The 20,472-nt window shown below is 38.3% G+C and overlaps 3 protein-coding genes across 3 annotated transcripts; all 3 read right to left on the bottom strand.

Moving 5' to 3' along the window:
* Nucleotides 1–628: 628 nt before the first annotated feature.
* On the bottom strand, nucleotides 629–6,667 carry slu7 (SLU7 homolog, splicing factor). The gene is made up of 15 exons (XM_014470550.2): nucleotides 6,475–6,667; nucleotides 6,114–6,276; nucleotides 4,640–4,793; nucleotides 4,466–4,546; nucleotides 4,187–4,351; nucleotides 3,550–3,615; nucleotides 3,333–3,464; nucleotides 3,056–3,153; nucleotides 2,911–2,978; nucleotides 2,455–2,594; nucleotides 1,968–2,129; nucleotides 1,763–1,864; nucleotides 1,544–1,624; nucleotides 1,290–1,409; nucleotides 629–1,206 (listed from the first exon to the last, which is right to left on the bottom strand). Exons 2-15 carry the CDS (start codon nucleotides 6,260–6,262, stop codon nucleotides 1,027–1,029), a joined length of 1,698 nt encoding a protein of 565 aa, XP_014326036.1. The 5' UTR covers nucleotides 6,263–6,276; nucleotides 6,475–6,667; the 3' UTR covers nucleotides 629–1,026.
* Nucleotides 6,668–7,511: 844 nt separating this feature from the next.
* glod5 (glyoxalase domain containing 5) lies at nucleotides 7,512–9,791 on the bottom strand. The gene is made up of 4 exons (XM_005795327.3): nucleotides 9,670–9,791; nucleotides 9,107–9,262; nucleotides 8,511–8,666; nucleotides 7,512–8,411 (listed from the first exon to the last, which is right to left on the bottom strand). Exons 1-4 carry the CDS (start codon nucleotides 9,724–9,726, stop codon nucleotides 8,268–8,270), a joined length of 513 nt encoding a protein of 170 aa, XP_005795384.1. The 5' UTR covers nucleotides 9,727–9,791; the 3' UTR covers nucleotides 7,512–8,267.
* Nucleotides 9,792–10,823: 1,032 nt separating this feature from the next.
* rlim (ring finger protein, LIM domain interacting) lies at nucleotides 10,824–19,492 on the bottom strand. Its single transcript, XM_005795488.2, has 4 exons — nucleotides 19,367–19,492; nucleotides 16,434–16,662; nucleotides 14,768–14,875; nucleotides 10,824–14,679 (listed from the first exon to the last, which is right to left on the bottom strand). The coding sequence occupies exons 2-4, from the start codon at nucleotides 16,600–16,602 to the stop codon at nucleotides 12,974–12,976; spliced, it is 1,983 nt and encodes a 660-aa protein (XP_005795545.1). The 5' UTR covers nucleotides 16,603–16,662; nucleotides 19,367–19,492; the 3' UTR covers nucleotides 10,824–12,973.
* Nucleotides 19,493–20,472: the final 980 nt, after the last annotated feature.

Below are 20,472 nucleotides of genomic sequence, written 5' to 3' on the forward strand. Positions count from 1 at the left end.
CAAATGAACAAAACCAGGAGAGCTTACTGTGAAATTTGAAGTACACCCTCTCCCAGGGTAACTTCATTAATTAAGATTACCTTGAACTCATCTGTATAACATAACGTCAAATCTTGCCAACAGAAAAAAGATTTGATAAAACTGGATTATGAAACAGGACTATAATCCCATCTACATGAGTGATGATCTTCACCCATCACCATTTTCTGTTAATGACCAATTTATTGGATTCAGGTGCATTCAAGCAGGGAAACATCTGACATCAGCACAGATTAGAGCCTGCTGAACCATGGAGTGCACTTTATTTTTATTTGGGCTTAATTTTAGTTTAATAAAGACAACGTGGAAGCTGTTAAGCATTTTTAAACATTTGAAGTTAGATTTTGATTTTTTCCGACACTTCTAAAGACAATATTTTATTACATTTTGAACTGTTAAACGTTAGTTATTTTACTTTAACTTACAAAATTGTTGTACCAAAACCACGTAAGAGATGATCTGACATTTCGGTACACATGCGATGCATTGATATTGTAATACTATGCATGTTGCAATGCACCTCTAGATAACTTAGACAAACTGCTTTTTCTAAAACCATCAAAATCAAAATGAAAGTGCAATAGCCAAATCCACATAATCCAGTTTGTTTAATTTTTTTATAATCAAGATTTGATCTTTTAGATTATTTTTTTAGAAGTTGAACATAAGCAAAATGCAATGTTTCCAGACAACACAGATTCAGAAAAAAAAAACTTTTTATAGTGAAATGCAGAGATTACTGTTGTGAAAGAAATTAGCTAATTTGTTGTAAAGTCCAGAAAAGTGAATCAATTGGGAAGTGAGAGAAAAAAACCCAAGAGGGCTTGAAAACAAATATCAACCATCAGGCAAAAAATAAAATTGATGTTTGTAAGTATAGGGATAAAAGCTGTCAAATACTGTACAGGGCTTCTTAAGCATTTAGGATTCAACTGTGCTGAAGTCTTTGCAGAACAGTTGGAATAATCAACAGGGATTAGAATAAGGTCACTGTCCAAGGAAGGAAGCCATGGGGTCATCTGGCCGGCTGCGTTTCATGCGGAACGCCTCCATCTCCTCCTCAGTCGGCGCCTTTACTTCCTGCAGGCTGTAGTAGGGCCTCTTCCTCTCATCCATCTGCATCAACACGTCAATGTGCTTCACTCGCTTGTCCTCTGCTTCCAGGGCCTGGGGGATATTTGAGGAGCTGAGCTTAGTCACAGATAAAAAGGCCAAACCACAAACACCAAAAACCTTTCACCAACATTTACCTTCTTCAGCTTCTCCTTCTTCTTTTCTTCATCCTCTGAGTCGCTGCTGTCTGAGCTGTGCTTCTTGTTCTTTTTATTCTTCTTTTTCTTCTTCTTCTCCTTCAACTTCTCTTGATGAATCTGGCGATAAATAAATAAGTTTGGCATTAGAAGGAAAAGTCCAGCACAACACAGAATGATCTACCCGAGATCAGATAAGTGACTACATGTATGTCATCACCAATGCTAAATCTTAAATCTGTTTAGGTCCTTACTTCCAGTAAAGACTTTGGCTCCTCTTCTTCTTGGGGCTCCTGCATTCCATCTTCAAATGGAACACAGTCAGAAGTACCTTGCTGTTTAAAAACATAACAAAAACATTGTAAAAGATTTATCAGTAACAGGCTTTACACACAATATATATTTACACAAAACACAAGTACATGTATTGGTAAATTACTGAAATGACACAAGTTTTTTGCACCATTAGTTACCGTTTGAATTCCTGTTTGTCCCGTGCAATAACTCTGTTTGACCAGTGAGTGGCAACACTTGTATCCCCAGCAGCCATCCTTCCAGTAGGAGCCCCATATACACTATACAAAAAATAATGCAAACAAATGTTGAAAAACAATGTAATAAAAACAAAAAACAAAAGCAGCACAACTTTAAAAGCAGTCATTTCTCCATCGTCCTCACGGTGTGGTTGTTGATGAGGACGTCCTCCTCGTATTTGGAGCGGGCGACGGCCTTCTCTAGTCCCTTCAGCACAGCACCGTGGCGAGAGTACTCCACGTAGTCCTCAGTCTGCGCCAAGAGCAGCTCCCGCGGCGGTGCGTCCAAGTGCTCCTGACCTCCATACTGATGAGGCAACGAAAAAGCAGGAGTGACAAAATTTTAATTTTAGTTTATACATTTTAAAATAAATCCATGAATAAATTAAATACTATTTCAAGTTTTTTATTTTATTTGCTTTGAAAATCTGTGGCACTAGTGGTATTTTTTAGTCAGCAGCTTCACAAGAAGAAGAACAGAAGACATGCACTGAGACATGCAATGAGGACTGTAGCCTCATTCATAAATGGTGTGCCTGCTAAACCACACAGGCCTTTAAAGTGAACTTCAGCTGCTGTTCCATTTGTACATAAAAACTGAAATTTAAAAACATTCTGATAACTAAGCGTACCTTCTCCAGGATGCCCTCTCTCTGTTCCTCTTTAAAGTCCTCCTTTTTGACCTTGAAGGAGCGATGGAGCAGCTCGAGCTTGGTGGGGTCAGCCTGAAGATGGACCTCGGAGCCTCTCTCGTACGCCTCCCAAGCAAACACTGTCACAACAGAGCAGCAATCCTTACAGGAATCAGAAAACATGAAGCATGTTTCCTCAAAGTGACTGGAAACTCTCCACCTGTGAATCATACGCAGCCTTCATCTGAAGCCGGCCTTGTAAATTGAGGAATAGTTTGGTCATCGTGAGATGTGAAAGGTTTACTAAATGTGAGCTGGCTCTCTTCTTTATAAGTTATTAACTTAACTTCTTCAGTGGGTACCTCCAATTCCCACTGAGGTGATTAGTAATATTTAAAGTAGCAGGCGCCGTTTTACGGCCATCTAGTTTAAAAGGGGCTCAGAGTGAAAACTTACGCTGTGTTTGAGCCATGGAGATTGTGTCTCCAGAGTAGCGCGCAAAGTTGTCTCCAGCATAGCCCACCCTGTAGGACAGAGCAGTTTGAAATTGTTTTAGCGTAAGCTTGTGAAAGGTATTCAGAAAATAGAAACTAACACTTACTCATCAGGATTCATGCCAGTGTTGGAGTACGGATTCTCTCTCATAGCTCGAGTCTTTGGATCGTAATATGCTGAATTTGGATCCAGATTTCTCAAGTACTGCGAGACAGAAAAGCAAAGTTCAGCTGATCAATATTCTGAGTTTGTCACAGACCTGAATCTGTAGTTTTATTAGCCCATTTCTTCAACAGTGGGCATTAGAAGCAAACAGATGTCTCATGTCAAGTCTTCATCTCATCAGCTAATTGGCTATCACTATTAGCTCCTCTGGCTCTTACTTTAGCCGTGTCCTCTCGGATGCGCAGGTTCCTCACTGTGATGCGTCTCTTCGAGTCAAAGTTCTGACCAGGCATGTCGATGTCGTCTGCATATTTGTCCTCATCCTCGTCTTCGCTGTCATATTCCCGCTCCTATGCAGGGAACATGATTTGAAAAGCTTCATGATTAACAAAAAAAGAAAAAAAAAAATTGTCTGTGAACCGACAAATCACTTACGGTTTGGTCTAATTTTCCAGAAGCCAACTCATCCTGAAGTTTCTGAGCTTTCAACGTCCGCTTTGCCTAACAAAACAAAAAAAATAAATAAACAAACAAAAAAATAACAATTGTGAATACCACAGAGGGGGGAAACACTGATTTGCTGTTGGATACAACAGCAAACTTATAATGTGACAAATGACAATATGTCTTCTGTTAAAAAAAAGACATACGTCTTCAAACAAATCTAGCAGAAACTAGATTTGACAGATGTGGTCCAATCTGACCACATCTGTCAGATTTGACAGAATCTGGTTCCTTGTTGCTGTTGAAGGAAACAAAGTTTACCACAACAGACGTGAAAGAAGGACCTCTGGTCAAACTGGATCAAAATTAAACGTTTTGGTCTATATATAAACTAAAACAGCACATCATACTCGGCACAAAATCTCTGCTGTGAAACGTGATGGTAACAAAATAAACGTGAATCACATTGCTAATTATTACTAAAGTGTATGAAGGTATATAAACATTTAAAGGTAATATTGCCTCCAAGGCAATCTTTAAAAGGCAAACAAAGTATTTCCTTTCTCTCAAAAGCAGAAGTAAGCTCACATTAAAAAAAAGAAGCCTATTTTACTCATGCACTTCTTACCAAATCTACTTTAGCATACTCCTCCACAATGCGCTGATGCTCCTCTGGGTCATACCCATTCCAGCGATCCCGCTTTCCATCGTAGTCCATGTCGAGCTGGACCTGAGAGTGTTCATCTGGAGCTATCCCGGTTCCTGTGTACTTGGCTCCAACCTTTCTGGGCCGCTGAGGGAACACAAATGAAATTTAGACCTTGGTTTGAAAAAAAGAGGGAGACATTTTTTTTTACTTTAGGGAGAAACAATCCAAAAGAAGTCCTTATTTATAATTTTGTTTTACCTCCATACAGTCTTTCTTCTTGTGTGTCATAGCTCCACAGTTTTCGCAAGCGCCTTTGCGGTATTTAGTGGTAATAGCATTCTGTGTAAAGTCAAAAGATGTATAAATACATCAAATCTAACTTGTTTAGATTTGTTCAAATCGAATTAACAACAGTATCTGATTTATGCTCACCTCCTGCACTCCTCTTTTATACCACTCTCCAATGGTTGAGAACTGCTTCTGATTTTCATCCTGTGGTCGCTGATGCTTTAGAGTGGGTCTCTTGGACGGGTCGATGTACCATGGCACTGATGAAATGTACTGAGGGATGTGAGGGTTTATGTCCCTGAGGAAGAGAAACAGTACCCACAGTTAATAACAACAGAGTTCATCCATAAGCATCTTTAAAAACAACTGAGGTCCCTTTCCAAAGGAAGGCGGAAAATCTAAATAAGTCAGAAAGCATAAAAAACAACAACAATAGAGAAATCAGAGCCAAAAACCAAACTTCCTTTGCAAATTAAAACTGATTTGTTTTCAAAGCCTGTTAAGAGTCAATGAGTGAGTTAATGTTGTGGATATTTGGTCAGTGGGACTTGCAAATGTGAGGTGCTGGATGCTCTACTTCCCATGAAAGTAGGGAAGAGGAACAATAAAGTAGAAAGATGAGGAAAACCTGAGACAACAATACAATACATTGATCTAAATTTGATCTACTACAGGGGTCTCAAACTCCAGTCCTCGAGGGCCGCAGTCCTGCAACTTTTACATGTGCCTCTGCCGCACCACACCTGAACAGAATAATTAGGTCATTAAGACTCTGGAAAACTGATCTACACAAGGAGGAGGTCATTAAGTCATTTCATTCCAGTGTTTTGTACCTGTGGCACTTCTAAAAACTGCAGGACTGCGGCCCTCGAGGCCTGGAGTTTGAGACCCCTGATCTACTATGAAGAAGGTTTATGGCGCCCTGAAAGGTTAGGAGTAGGGTTTTGAAGCAGATTTGATATGTAACAGGAGGCCACAAAAGTTCTTGAAGAACAAGAGTAAAAATTGTCAGCAGAAGTAGCGTTGGTGCTGATATGATAGGGATATTAGAAATCCATATGAGACCAAGGAGCAATGTTTGAAAGATGGGAAGGAACTATTTATATGAATGAAAATAAACACACCATGTGACATCATTTGTGTGAGCTGTATAAGATAGAAGCTTTTAATTTGTGGTGGGGGGTGGATGAGTTATTGATATGAGAAAGCTCAGTACTTTGAAGCAAACAGATGTTGTATCATTGAGAAAAACCTCAGTTTTATCACTGTTAATTGTAGGAGCAATAACAGGTCCAGAATCAGTAGCTGTAAGGAAATCAGTTTAAAGTTTAACTGTTGCTGTAAAAGGGTTGGAAACAAGACTGAAATACTTAGTAATTATTGTTAAACAATGGACTAGTTCTGACCCATTTGTGCTGCCTTCTCAATTTGGTCCTTTAAAATCACTCAAACCCTTAAACTGGCTCATTTCCCTGCTTTTAACACTCGAGTTTACTTGCTACTTAACATGTCCCATTCAGTAACAACTGCCATAATAAAGAAACAATCTCTGTTAATCACGTCACCCATCAGTGGTCATTAGGCTGTGTATCATCAGTGTACATCCAGCTGTACTTACTTTCCCTCTTCGTCCACCTCAGCTGGTGCATTTCCCAGCTTCCTCTGCTCCTCCAACTCCTTCTTCTTCCTCCAGTCCTCTCTGGTCATCTTCTTGGGCTCATCCAGACCCACGATCCCCTCCGAACTGGCACTGGTTTGCTCGGTCATGATTGGATCTCTTCCTACACACCGAACAGACAAATTAGTCCTCCAGAATGTGTCCCGTTTGATCCACAACTCTTGCTGGAGCAGACTGTTAATTTCACTTGTTTAAAGTGGAGCAGCCAAAAGCAGAGTACGTAGCTCGAGGACATGCTTACGACTTAATGTGAGATAAATATTCACTGAAAGGCTTATGATGAGACGAAGTGGTTACTTACCTTGGTCAGAATAAAAATACTGTAACAGGTGATGTTTATCTCGTACTTCACCTCTTTTTAAAGCTTGTTGCTGTGTTTTAGTCAAAACGCCATCGCCGCCATGTTGTTCTTTTCTTCGTGTGGCAATAATTGGCTCATTATCGCCACCATCTGGTGTGGACTCGCTACTTCAGAAACTGGCTTCCAGAAAATGGAAAACATGCTTATTGGAAACAGTTTATTCTGAATATGAGGAGTAATTGTTGCTCTGATATTAATTAATGTGACTGAGGAGAGTTTCGGAAAAATATGACAGGATGCAATGTAGCATAAATTGATATTTGTGTCTTGTTGTATTGATTATATTATTCTAATTAAAAGCAACATCTCATTTTTTAAAATTTTTCTTGGGTTATTTTGTCCATATTTACTATACTGTTTCTCCTTTGTTAACTTTTCCTTCAAGTTATTTAATATGTTGTTCTTCTCATCTAATCGAAACTCAACCCCTTCTGTAATCAAACAACATTTCTGGTTCATATTTCCAGTTTTAATTTGGATGAATATAAGGCCCATTCAGGTCAAACAGCATGACTTCCCTTATAAAAAAGGTAATATTTTTAAGTTTTAAGCACTGAGGCCTCTGCAGTCTCTTGCTGCATTGAATACATAGCACTAAAACACTAAAGAGTCACATCATCTGTTGACTCAAAACACTTTTTATCCTTAACTCTCTGAGGGATGCTTTGATTTGACTTTTTTGTTGCCTGTTTTAGATTATTCTCCAGCTGAAAAATAAATCTAAAACCTATTCAACAACTTGCTAGAAAATTTAAATCTAAAGAGCTTGAAATATTAAAATTACACTCTATATTTTTCCACCCCCCTTATCTTTTATTTTATATTCCTACTTGTGAATTTTATTAAACATTTTCTTAAAGAGAACACAAATTGGTAAGTGTGATTTTTGAATATAATTTTCCTGTAAACACTGTTCACTGAAACTAACGATAACATTTAAAAAGTAAGTAGAACTATAATCAATCTATAAAGTTTATTTGTATAGCACGTTTCAGCAACAAGGCAGTTCAAAGTGCTTTACATCATAAAAACACCAAAATACAAAGTCATAGAACACACAGTCAACAATTGAAGCATTAAATTTTTTCAAGTGCCGTTATTACACATCAACATGTTGATTGTTTCATTTATAATGTTTCAGAAGCAACTCTAAACAGGTGGGTTTTGAGTCCAGATTTAAAGGAACTTAGTGTTTCGGCTGTTTTACAGGTTTGTTCCAGATTTTTGGTGCATAAAAGCTTCTCCATGTTTGGTTTTGGAGAAGCATCTATGCAGACCAGAACCACAAGACCTGAGTGATCTGGAAGATTGATACAACCACAGGAGATCTTTAATGTATTGTGGTGCTAAGCCGTTGATTGATTTATAAACTTACAACAGTATTTTAAAGTCTAATTTCTGAGCTACACTGAACCAATGTAAGGACTTTAGAACTGGGGTGATGTGCTCTATCTTCCTAGTTTTAGTGAGAACACGTGCAGCAGCGTTCTGGATCAGCCGCAGCGGTCTAGTTGATTTTTTTGGCAGACCTGTGAAGACACAGTTGCAGTAATCAATGCAACTAAAGATCAACAAATGGATGAGTTTCTCTAGATCTTGCAGCAGCTGGTGTTATCCACCCTCTCTCATTTATAAACTAGATATTTCATTACCAGTCATTTTGGTTTAAACCTTTAATGGTTATAGAGCCCGTCGTGTGCTGACAGTGCATTTTTACATGCTCACTAAAAGGTTCAAGAGGAGCCGTCTGGTGCTGACTGGTTGTAGTTTGACACTTCAATGAGATTGTGATCTGGATCTCTGAAGTAAAGGGAAGTGATGGGTCCCACAGCTCCACTCCTCTGCACTGGTCCCTCTTCAATTTCAACACCACAAACCTGCCAAAGACAGAAAATGGCACTGAGCATTAAAACCTGATTTATTCTCTTCTCAGTAGCAAAAGCCAATATTAAAAGCCATCTCTGTGTTGAGAGTACCTTCAGATGAGCAGCTACTGCAGTCAGAGGAGTTTTGGTGATGAGACACAGGTCTGCAGAGCCTGAAGTTGGACGTTTAGCTTTTGGTTCAAACTCTTTGCCCAACTGGTGAAGGTTAAACTTTTGTTTCCCAAAACCCAGAGCTTTACGGTTCCCCTGGAAAAATTAAAATAGGAGATACAGAAGAACACAACTAGGGAGAGAAAGATGGTATCAGCTGTTCCAGAATCAAAAACTTCCATATAGTGACTTTTAAAAATATATATATAAAAAACTTCTTAACTATTTATCCTACAGTGAAAATTTTTGTTTCAAAGACAGTGGCATGTACTTGAGGTACACTTCTTTTTGATAAGAATGGTACAAGTACAGTGTCAATTTTCTGCAATGTTTATTTATTTTTTACATATGCCAAATATATTAATATGCCAGAGTGTCTCCTACAAGGCCGTCACTTTCCTAACTTTTCAGATTTTTTTTCCTGAATAAAATCAAAGTTTGTGGTTGCAGAAAAAATACCAAACGCTTCAAGAGACATCAACAGTTTTCCGAGAATTATTATTTTTGATAATGATGTAATAGGTTTTAGCGCATACCTTAAAAGTGACAACCTCCATTCCAAGAACCGATGTATAAAAGTTGATTGTATCTGGCACACTTTTTACCGTCAACACCAAATGATCTAGATGGCTCACTTCAACAGGACAGGTTGCCTTGAATCTGACAGCCAGGTGAGTTTCAAGGGCGTTGACCTACAAGGGGTGAGAGAAATAATTTTTCGGGAATTAACAGCAGCACCTGCGGTTGGGTCGGGTCTTGAACGTCAAACAAAAGGCCTTACAGCTTACATTTGACTCAACAGCACCACCCAGTGGTGACTCTTTGCTACACACGTTTGACTTCAAGTGAATGTATTTTTTTGGGCTAAATGAGAAACCATCTTGGTGTACTTTAGCAGCGATTTTGCGGCTATTCCTGCTCCAAGATCATTAACAGAAGTCCTTTATTACAATCTTGAGTACATTTTCCGAAAAAACTTCGTGGAAAGGACAGCTCTACACGGAAGTATACATAGAGATCAAATGTTGGTCCATTTTACAGCAAAGCTGGGTATGAGTAACAGCGAATGCTTGTAAACAAAGCAATAATAATAGTTTACCTTAAAACATGTCCTCTGGAAATACAGTAAGCGGTTACTAGCTGCCCGGAGTGCCATCCTTACTGGCGTGTTCGCAGGTCCGACTGGTGTGCCGAGAAACTTCACTTGACGACCGAAACACTTCCTTGTCCAACAGTCATGTGGACCAATCAAAGTAAACTGGCCACATCAGACCGCTTCACAAATACAATGAAGTATACTGTAAACTGTGTAACCATTAAATTGTAGTCCACATTATATGTTCGCATTATTAGTAGCCTATATCTCACTTCAAAAACAGTATCGATTTCAGTGTTCAATATTCATTTGAACTAAATTAAACCTTAAACTTACCTTTTGGGATATAGCCGTCTCATTTCCTATCAGAAACACATTTTGTTTGAATCAAGATTTTAAACCTAAATCTGCTCAAGGGGAAAATGTGGGGCAAACAGTAGGCAAGTAAAATCTTGATTTATTATACACTAAACAGGTTCATTACAACGCTGTTAGTACGAGTTTTATATTTTAATTCTGCATTTGGATCCTAAAACCAAAAAACTAAGACTTTCAGTGGTTTGACACATAAACCAGAGTAAGTTTTAAACCAGAGTGATCTGGTCTAGATGCCAAAGAGAAATGCAATTGTAAAAAGTGAGTAAAGTCAGCACTTATCCTTTGTAAATCTAGTAGGTTTCTCCAAAAAAATCTATTCGAGGTGTGGCAAGTCAAAGATTAAGGATTTAAATTAAATGCAAATCATTGTAGTGTTCATTTTATTGCTTAGAAATTTTGATTAATTGTTTATATAACAGAATAAGAAGTAAGTACAAACAATTTTTCATACTTACCCATGCCTGAAAAATGCTAAAAGACAACGCAATATGTCATAGAGAAGTAAGAACTCTGTCAGGTTAATTAAATGTACTTTAACTTGGGTGAGAAATCTAAATCGTAATGGCCTTAAAAATTGTGACACAAATGATGTTTTATAAAACACAGCTGCATCCCTTTGGCGTATTACTGGTAGTTCTTTTGCACCAAAGAAAACATCCTAAAGATAAAATGGAAACATTGCAGCAATGTCTTACTAAAGCATTACAAATGAATGACTTAAGCACATACATGCACCATCATAAAAAACGTCACCACAAGCAGAGCACAGAACTCATACCTCTGATGTATTGTTTTATAGCATATCAACTCGTTTAATTCAGCGGTTAGTTTCATTAAAACACCCAGTTAACATCCTGCACTGGGTAGGTCACAGAACAAGGCCAAACCGAAGCTCGGCCCCTTTAAAGGAAACACACAGTTAAATTTTTTTTTTACACGTTAATGCTATTCAACATCTTGCATTCAAATATTTGTGTCCCGCAGAGGGGAGGTAATAATTGTGGCTAAGACATCAAACAGTGAAACAAGAAACAGGATGGCAATAAGTGATGCCCTTCAGCTCCTTTACTGGTCAATGTTCCTGTTTATTAATTATTAAAACCTACATAGTTTCTAAATAAAATCAACTTCAACACATACTGTAAAGGGTTATAAGTCTTCATTTAGGATTTAAACAGTTTTTAACAATAGTACACATTTAAATCATGGTTTGTTTTACTATACTTGTACATTTTGCAAATATTGCACACCACTTGGGAAGATTTGCTCATAAAGCAGTTGGGTAACTTCTTGATTTTCTATTGAAATTTGAATTTTCTGTCAATGTTTGAAAGTCTAAGCCATTGTTTAATAAATATTGAGCAACTTGTAGAATATGATGGACCTACCTTTTAGAGACAAACTCTGGCTTGAGATAAGGTTAAAATCATTTCCGTTTAAAGCCAGTTTCTGATTATATGACTAACCCAGTACGAGAGAAATATGATGAGCTCGTTATCAGACCTTAGCTGCTGGTGAAAGAAGGGGAATGAACCACTGTACATGAGAAATAAATAGCGGAAGAGGGACAACTTTAAACTTCAACTTTAAGTCTATTATGAAATAAGAACTCACCTACAAAATTAAATGTCCTGACCATAATAACATTTCCTGATCATTTTGCCCATTTGCATCCAGATGTTTCAACAGCCTTGTCAACATTTCTTTTTTTAAAATTCTGTCCCCAACTTCCACTTAAAAGTAATTTTTCATAATCTACTTCCTCTGCTGGAAGGAAATAGTTTTATGACTCCAATAAATGATATCTACCAGCAGGTTGTTGCTTAAGAGTTGCTTTACTCTGATCAAGTTTTATAATTCCATCATATTTCATGAGGTTTAACTGTTTAAACCTCTAACATTGTAAACTGGATATAATAAAGTTTTCATAAAATATGGAAAAATATGAAATTTCCATAATTTGCATAATTTATTTGATCTAACAAAAAAATGATATGCAATGCTAAGGACAAGTGTGGGAAATGTATTGTTTACAGGTATGAAATGTAAATGGTAAAAGACAAAATGGCAACATGTAGGCGGAAAATGTGGGTACAAATTGTCAAAAGGGGCAAAATTTACCTGAAGCCAATGCAGGCAGATCCCCATTTCTGATATTTATTCTGTTTAAAAAAACACTGCAGGATGCCAAATATTTTCCTTTATGCCAGAGCAACATTTCTTTTTAATTTTTGTTTTAAACAACCTAGCAGAGTATTGGCAAATGGAACTCCAGAGGGTCTTGATTTGGTCATGTGAACAAAAAGGAGCACAAGTTACACCGTCACCGGCAGACCAACTCATGTGAACATATGTCTGCTATGCAAGCTCATTCTCTCCCCACCTTGAAACTGCTTTAAGTGTAACCGAAATGACTCCGATCCTATAATTTACAGTCCTAAACCATTTCACTGATACAAAGAGTCAAAATTATTTTTTTACAAGCCTATTTACAGCTAATACTTTCAAACTGCTGCAACTAAGAATTGTGCTTGAGGTGCTAATTAAGATTCATACCAAAAGAAGATATCTGAAGTGTTTGAACTACCTGGAGGTGTGCACCAGCATTTATAATCAAAGGGTTCAATATAAGATTATAGGTCTGCTTGTGTACATAACTTGGTGCATCACTGCATGGAAACAACAGGTTGATCAACAGCATGCACTGCTTTTGCTCAGCTCTGGACAACAATAGCAAATGTCAACTTAAGAGTCTGAATGCATGTCAAGAGACTGAGCACCTCAAATGAAACCTGTAACATAATGATCAAACTCACAAATTATGAGAAAAAAATAATTTTCAATAGTGGAGACATTTCTTCAAAGCATCTTACATGACTTGGATGTGTAATTAGTTTGAAATATTGAAAAGGTTGGAGTCTGTTAAGAGTTAGATCACGCTCTCTCGGTTGGCTGAAACCAGGACAGCCCTGCGACAGATGGGGCAGGTGGAGTTCTCAGAGAGCCAGCGGTCTATGCAGTGCACGTGGTACTCATGAGAGCAGGGAAGCTTGCGTAACTTATTCCCCTCGGCGTACTCCGTTATACAGACGCTACAGGTTTTCAAGGCGTCACTCTCACCGAAGTTGCGCATGGAGAGGTTATCAATCTGTTCTTTGGTCAGCCCCTGAGGCTGGTCATCATCGTCGTCATTCAGGAGGAAGAAGTGAGCAAGTCGTAGGAAGGGCAGTGAGCTGGGCTCCTCTAGGTTGATGGGGGGTCTAAGTCGAGCCCTTCCACCAGAAGCCTGTGGGCCAGTAGTAAGACCCTCATCCACATCTGTTTCAACTGTCCTCTCTCTGGCTCCAGCAGCAGCAGCAGCAACCGATGGTTGCTCATCAGCAGCAGATGCGTCAGCGTTACTAGCATCTGGATTGGTGAGGGATTCCGTATCTGCGGGTGTCCCGGTACCGCGGTTGGAATCTGAAGAATCTGAGTCGGAATCCATGAGGTAGCCTAGCTCGCCGAAGCCCGTCATAATCTGCCTTATCATAGATTGGAGAGCCATCGACGTTGCCTCTCCTAACCCTGCGTCGGAGATCCTACGAATGGGGATTCGAATGGTGCTGACATAGGTCCTCACTCCGGCACGCTCGGAGCGCGAGAAGGTCCTGCGAAAACCCCCTCGCTCACTCTCATAGAGAAAAGTGTTGTTGGAGTTCTGCGAGCGTGACCGGGTGCGGCTGGCGATGCTGTCTCTTTGCCGATATTCGCCTGGACGCACACGACGCACCTGAAGGTCGAGCATTATAGTCGGGGGACGGCGCTCGGCCGAGCCTCCTTCATTCCCATTGGGTTCTCCTTCCTGAGGTCTGACATTCTGGGCCTCTGGGATTGATTCTGCTTCGACACTGGGTGGATGAACATTGTCGTCTGCTGGGCTTTGCCTGGAGAGAATATGTTGTCGAGTCCGAGAACTGCCCTCCACTTGAGGCACTGGAGGTGTGTCAGTGGAAGAACTGGGGCTCTGAGAGCCGTAGGTGTGTCGCGGACCGGGTATGCCATCTAGCTGATCCAAACGGAGAGGTGAGCGGCTTCTGGCTAAGCGGGCTCTGGTCCTGCGTGGTTCTGGGCTACGGCTGCGGGGTCTCCTTTGTCCCCTTCGTGGAGAAGAACAAGGTGGGGGTTGCTCCGGTGAAGCTTCTGCTACAACTGGAGCTGGAGGTGGAGGTGGGGGTGGACTGGGAGGTTCCTCGACAACTTCTTGTGACGCAACCTCTTCTTCAGGTGTTTCTTCAGGTTCTGGCTCAACAATGACAGCTAACTCTTCAACGACTGGTTCTTCCACAACCTCCGTTTCCATAGGAACCTGTGGTTCAGGATCTGCAACCTCTTCTTCCTCTTGGCCCGCTGGAGGCTGCTCTGAAGGCCCCTGTTCTCCTTCAGCAGCGGCCTGCTGTTCGGCCAGGTTGCGGTTCACACTGATCTCCAAGCTAAAGCGAAAGTCACCACTGTTTGGGTTGGTCTGGCTCACAGCTCGCCACGACTGGTTTCCGCGGTGTCCAGTTCTAGTTGTGTTGCCGGTTCGTCTCACTGTGTTGAGCCAGTCTAGCAAGCTATCCCCACCTTGGGAGTCCTCAGAGCTCTCTGGAGTTTCTATTTGGGGACAAAAGCCAAAGATAAATTACATCTAAATTCAGATGCAAATCATGCACTCAAAATCTGAAAGATCCTGTAAACATACCAACGGGATCCTCTGTATTTTCTGTGCTTGGGTTGTTATTCTGCGGCTGCTCTGGACCATCTTTGATTTGCTGAAGTCTATTGAACAGCTCATCCTCAGTTACCTCCCCTGCAAAAGATATCAGCAAATATTTTATTAAGTACTACTTTGAAGGCATTATCCACTTTCTCTTCTCTAGCAAACTGCTGGGGGAAAAAAACTTTAAGTTTTATAATAAAAACAAAATGTGGAATTGCAACAAAGAAAGACTAAGACTGAGATACACTAAAATACATCTACATAGAGAAAATGCTCTTAGTAAGCCAAAGCATAAACAATCAAAAACCTGTTACTTCGAACTCAAGTTGAATGCAATTTGGTCGAACGCAGCAACAGGACAAAACTACAAAACCTCCAGACTTACCAGGTATGCCACTGTCCATTTAATTCCCCCTCCTTGGTCCTCCACTAAAGGACGCTGCAAACTTATATTTTCCCACCCACTGTCCAGGGACAGAAATGGACTGCACATCGTCGACTGTCCACAGGCGGTTGCATTTTGAGCAAACACAAGTATAGTGAAAAAAGCGGAAACTAGCCAAAGTTGGAAAAAATTTAATACATGATATGAAAAACAGGTTGACAAACTATACTAAAAAATCATATCAATGTGATACTACATTGTCCACTATTTGTCCTTTAGCAATAACAATGCTTTGGTTTTGTAAACTGTGTCTTCATGATATTTAGGATTTGGTGGTCCAGATACCAAAGTTTGTTTAAAGATGTTGATGTGACAACAATCCACAGGGACACAATTGGTATAGTGAGTTCAAACTGAACGCCAGCCTTTTACAATATGTATTACAGTTAAGTAAAAAAAAAAAAAAGTAAAAAAAGGCTCAATATAACTATACTTAAACCAGGCTAGCGGTTTGCAGGCAGTTACTGATCCTACTATTTGCTGCAATCCTAAATAAATACTGATTTATGTTAACATCATTGCAAAAGATCCTGAATATACAAACAAATCCCTTGTGTAAATTGTCAACATGGATACATATCTCTTCTAAATACTTCTATATCTACATATAAAATTGGAGACAGACACATGACATCAAGTGTTTCTAATTTCAAACTTTTCCAGAAACCAATTTCTTTTTTAGCTGTTTTTATAACATTCTGGATTTTTGAATGCAGATTGCCATTTTACCATATTTATGTCCACAAATCATAAATGAGCACATTGCTGAAGTTGGATTCTTATTCAGCACTGCAGTAAAAGTCTATTTCACCCTTTTTTGGATTCTGGATCAGATTATTTCAGCTCCATTTAAAAAATCTAGCATTCTTAAGATTTCTCAAACCTGAACTGGATTTTCCTGTAGTAAGTGTAGTACAGTTTGAGTTCTGTGTTCTTCATTCTAAAGTTTTGTAAAAAATTATAAAGATTAGAGTGTCACTGTTATGATTGTGTTAAAAAAATACCAGTTTAGATGGTTTGATAAACACAAGTTTAAAGTTCTGACATAAGCTGATTCAGAGGCAAAAACATAATCCTTGGTGAAACAGCCTTTTTTGAATTAGTTGTTTGTGGTTTCAGCTTTCTCTTTTTAAGTGTATCTGGCCAAAATTTCTTTTACCATCCTTATGCAGGAGAAAATTATTCTAATTTATATTTCATCACCTGGATTGCCCAAGAGGTTGTTGTCTCTCATAAGACGATAGTCCTCATCACTGAGATTGTTGACAAATTGATAAAAGGCCTCTTCCCGGTCTAGACGATCCAACTGCCTTCGGCGCTGCGACTCTGGCTGGTCACCACCACCTTGCTCTACGCTGTCAGACCCTTCCATTGACTCTGAAGGGTAGAAAAATGAACAGGATACTCTGCAACTTTGAGCAAGATCCAGTAACTGCAAGAAATGAGAACAATACATTGTTACAAATTTGAGGTAATTATTGTCAGTGAGTATGAAGCAGTCATTTGTATTTCATTCAAAGAATTGACTGTTTTGTCTCCTCAAAAAAAGTTATTTTATGATAAAGTTTTTAGGTAACCGCTAGCAAAGTAAACAAACCTAGAATTCAATTTGCAATCTGAATTATTTACCTTTATTGATAAAATAGCCTGGAAACCATGTCCTACTGTTGATATAACAAAACTCTATGATGAAGATGACCGGAATAAAAAATAGAAAAGATTTGTTAATGTTTCTGAGTAGCTGCAATGAAGGCCAAAATTAATCATACCCTTGGCAGATTTGAGATTTAAAGTAATTTTTATTCAACCACAAAGTTTGTTTCTGCTTAGTAACTACACAGGCATCTCCCAAAAGTTAAGGCAATGCATGAGACAGGTTGAACAAAAACAATAAAAAAAACATGTTTTGTTTTGGCTTGAATAAAAGCTGCATGTTGAAAATGATTTACATACTATTGAATCATTTACAAAAATATTTTTATTAGCCTTATTTATTAACAGAATTGCAACCAAACCCTCTCTAATAATTGCCGACGAGCTTTTGGCATGTCTACAGTGGCATTTTCAATGATTCATCATTTGTAATGAGCTTTGGGTGTTTAAGGTTGGAACATCTCTTTGCCATAACCCTAATCTTTAGTTCCCTCCACAGATTCAAGTCAGGACTCTGGTTCAGCAACTCCAACATATCAATATTATTTCTATTCAGAAGAAACATGCTAGTGAAATTAAAAGATTACTTAAAATCCAAATCAGCAAAGGATAATTCTGGCCTTAACAGTAAATACAAAACAAGAAAAATAAAGGAACTGATTTAATACATGAACACATGCTTTTCTATACAAAAATAAACAAATAAAATATGAGCAGTGTCCATGTTGAAACAGCTATGAATGGTAGTGTGAGTTGAGTTGTTCTCAAAACAAAAGATTCAGTTTAACAAAATGAAACACTTGGAATGCCAGAATCTAACTACAAGGTATGCCTTGAAAAAGAATGCGTTTTACTTTAGGCAAAGAAATACTTCTATTGGTGATAGTAAGTAATTAGTTGTAACAAACATGACATTTCTGATGAATGAATACCTGTTAGAACTAAACTTAGTGATTTAGTTCTAATATTTATTCCAACTACTAATTTAGGAAAGAATATCTGCTCAATGTTTTATAACAATGTCTCGAGTTTTTTGCTTTAAAAATTTGGTCTACGTAGAATTTGGAAAATATACAACTGACATTTTGTAATTTAATATAACAATGACGAAAGCAGGTATGGTTTTTCTGCCGCCTCAATTTGGTTTCCACCATTATGATTGTCTTAAAATTTTCCATGACCTTAAGCAGCTTGGCCAGAAAAATCTGTCAGCTTTGGATGTCAAGGGGACTTAAGAGTTGATCCAACTAGCCACCTATTTTATTAGTCAACTAAACATCACGACTAACCACTTCCTTGAGGTTGAAGTACTGCACATATTGATTTTGTGATAATTGCAATTCAATATTTTGTACAGGTCTACAAGAAACAAAGCTAATTTTCGTGATGACAGTTACAATTTACAATATTTTATTTATGCTATAAATTGAGGGACACAAATTACCACTAAAATATGGATTTTAAAATCTGTTCACTGTCCTGAAAATCTCACAACATTGTTTTGATAATATTTGAAAAGTCTTTTGTTACTTTTTGAAAAATGTTTGACATAAAAGGCATCTAGAGATTTTACCAATGGAAGACATACCTAAACAAAAACATCTTATTTTATACATTCAGTCTCACAGGAGAACGGACAAAGCTATGCAAAACTCAAATTGTGAAATTACAAAACATATCTTCTGAATATGTAGTTATAACTTGTGTTAGCATAGTTCACATACTGACAAGCCACTCTAACAACACACCAGTCATAAGGCTAAGAAGCCTTTTGGTTTTTATCGCAAACGATGTACTCTTTAATCTAGAAATCACGGCAACTTAAATCTACTTAGTAGTTACAAATACATTAAATCATCTTTAGACTATGCCTTTTAAAGTCAAAGTCGACATGCAGTATGTTGGTCAAAGTCGAGATAAAAACAAAATGGCATCTTATGACTTGCGTTTCCTAGCTACCGATTAGCTTTGTGTTAGATAGCTAATGCAGTATTTTCGTAACGAAATGCAGAGACGACGGTTTTCAAAGTTGCCCAAATAACCAAATATTCAAAGTCGGAACCGGATACTATTAGTAATATCAGTTTAAAATATGATAATAAAACGATCAAACGACCCGGTTATATAGCATTTAAGCTAGTTAGCGCTCGGGTAGCCGAGTGGCTAACTACAGATGCTACAAACGGCATAGTTAACGGTAGTTAACTTTTCCATTTTGGCAACTTATTAATTAATAGTTGTATTACAGAAGACGGAAGAATATTTACATGTATAATGTCTATTTCCTTTTGCTGGAGACTCCTTATGTTGTCATTAAAAATATATCAAGCCCGTTGTAGCATCAACGCGAGCTAACTTAGCAAACGACGTCAACCAGTGACGTTCATACATCAAGCAAACAAGCTAAAAAATTGCTAAGTAAGAAAGAACCACGTTAACCAGGCGGAAGGTGTTGCTTTAGTAACAAATTAATGTCACTCTACCTTGTTAGTGATGTTGTGATCAATATAGATGGACGACAAGATTCCTATTTAAAGAATATATTGAGAAAAAAGACTGGTTTAGTAGAGTACGAGCTCAGGATTCCATTTTCTTTCTTGTAGGAAGGCTATAATGATTTTCCGGAAATAGATTTAAAGGAAGTTTTTCCCGGAGTACGGCCTGAAGGCAAACAGTTCGAGAGTAAATTGTTCCCGAAAGATCACACATTTGCCATTATACCCAAAAGCATAGGTGTCTTGTGTTATTTATATTACGTATATAGTCAGTTAAACCTCTTTATACTGCTTTGTTAATGGCAATATTTCGACAAACGCTACCTGTCAGATTAAAATAGGGGTAAAATTTTCCCATGCCCCATAGGTTAGAAAGAGTGAAAACATGTTTATTTAGAACATGGGTGCTGCTCTGGAAGCTGTAATGTTACGGTGTAGTAAAAGTGGAGGACAACGCGAGATTGAAAGGACAACATACAAAAAATCTTAGAGGTTTTACATACATCGGTCAAAATATTACGGAGCCCTCCAGGGGACATGGGATTTTTTTTTCTTTTGCGTTCCCTCGCAATAATCTACTGATTAGTTATGCGGCATAATTGAATACTGTAAGCCCTTCTTACGGTGGCCGCCGTACTTTCTGCCTTTATACAAGGTTATGTAAGGTTTTTCCATGTATGTCAATATCTCCTTGTGAAATGTCTGACATTTTATATCTTTTTCTTTAGTATAGAAAGGCACCACAAACCTATGATATAAACAGAAACTCTCCGTAAGTAGGAAAGAAATAAAAATACATCCAAACTATTTGGACTAGTTCAGAATTATTATCGCGGGTAATAAGTCATCTGACAGTTTTGATTGTGTCTCTGTTGTGTTCGTAGTCTGAATGGTTTAAAGGACTGCTTTCAGTTCCATCTTAGCCTTAACAGACATAAACATGCAGTAAATAAATCGATTTTCAATCAGTGTTTTGCACCAAAAAGTTAATAATAACAAACACATTTTCACTGAGGCTCTGTAAGAGCCATATGAATGAAATAAGTAATTATTGATTTGACAGGAGCAGGCGACTTTGACACTTGGGTGGTGGG

The sequence above is a fragment of the Xiphophorus maculatus genome, chromosome 23 (genome assembly GCF_002775205.1).
Source record: "Xiphophorus maculatus strain JP 163 A chromosome 23, X_maculatus-5.0-male, whole genome shotgun sequence".
Lineage (NCBI taxonomy): Eukaryota > Metazoa > Chordata > Actinopteri > Cyprinodontiformes > Poeciliidae > Xiphophorus > Xiphophorus maculatus.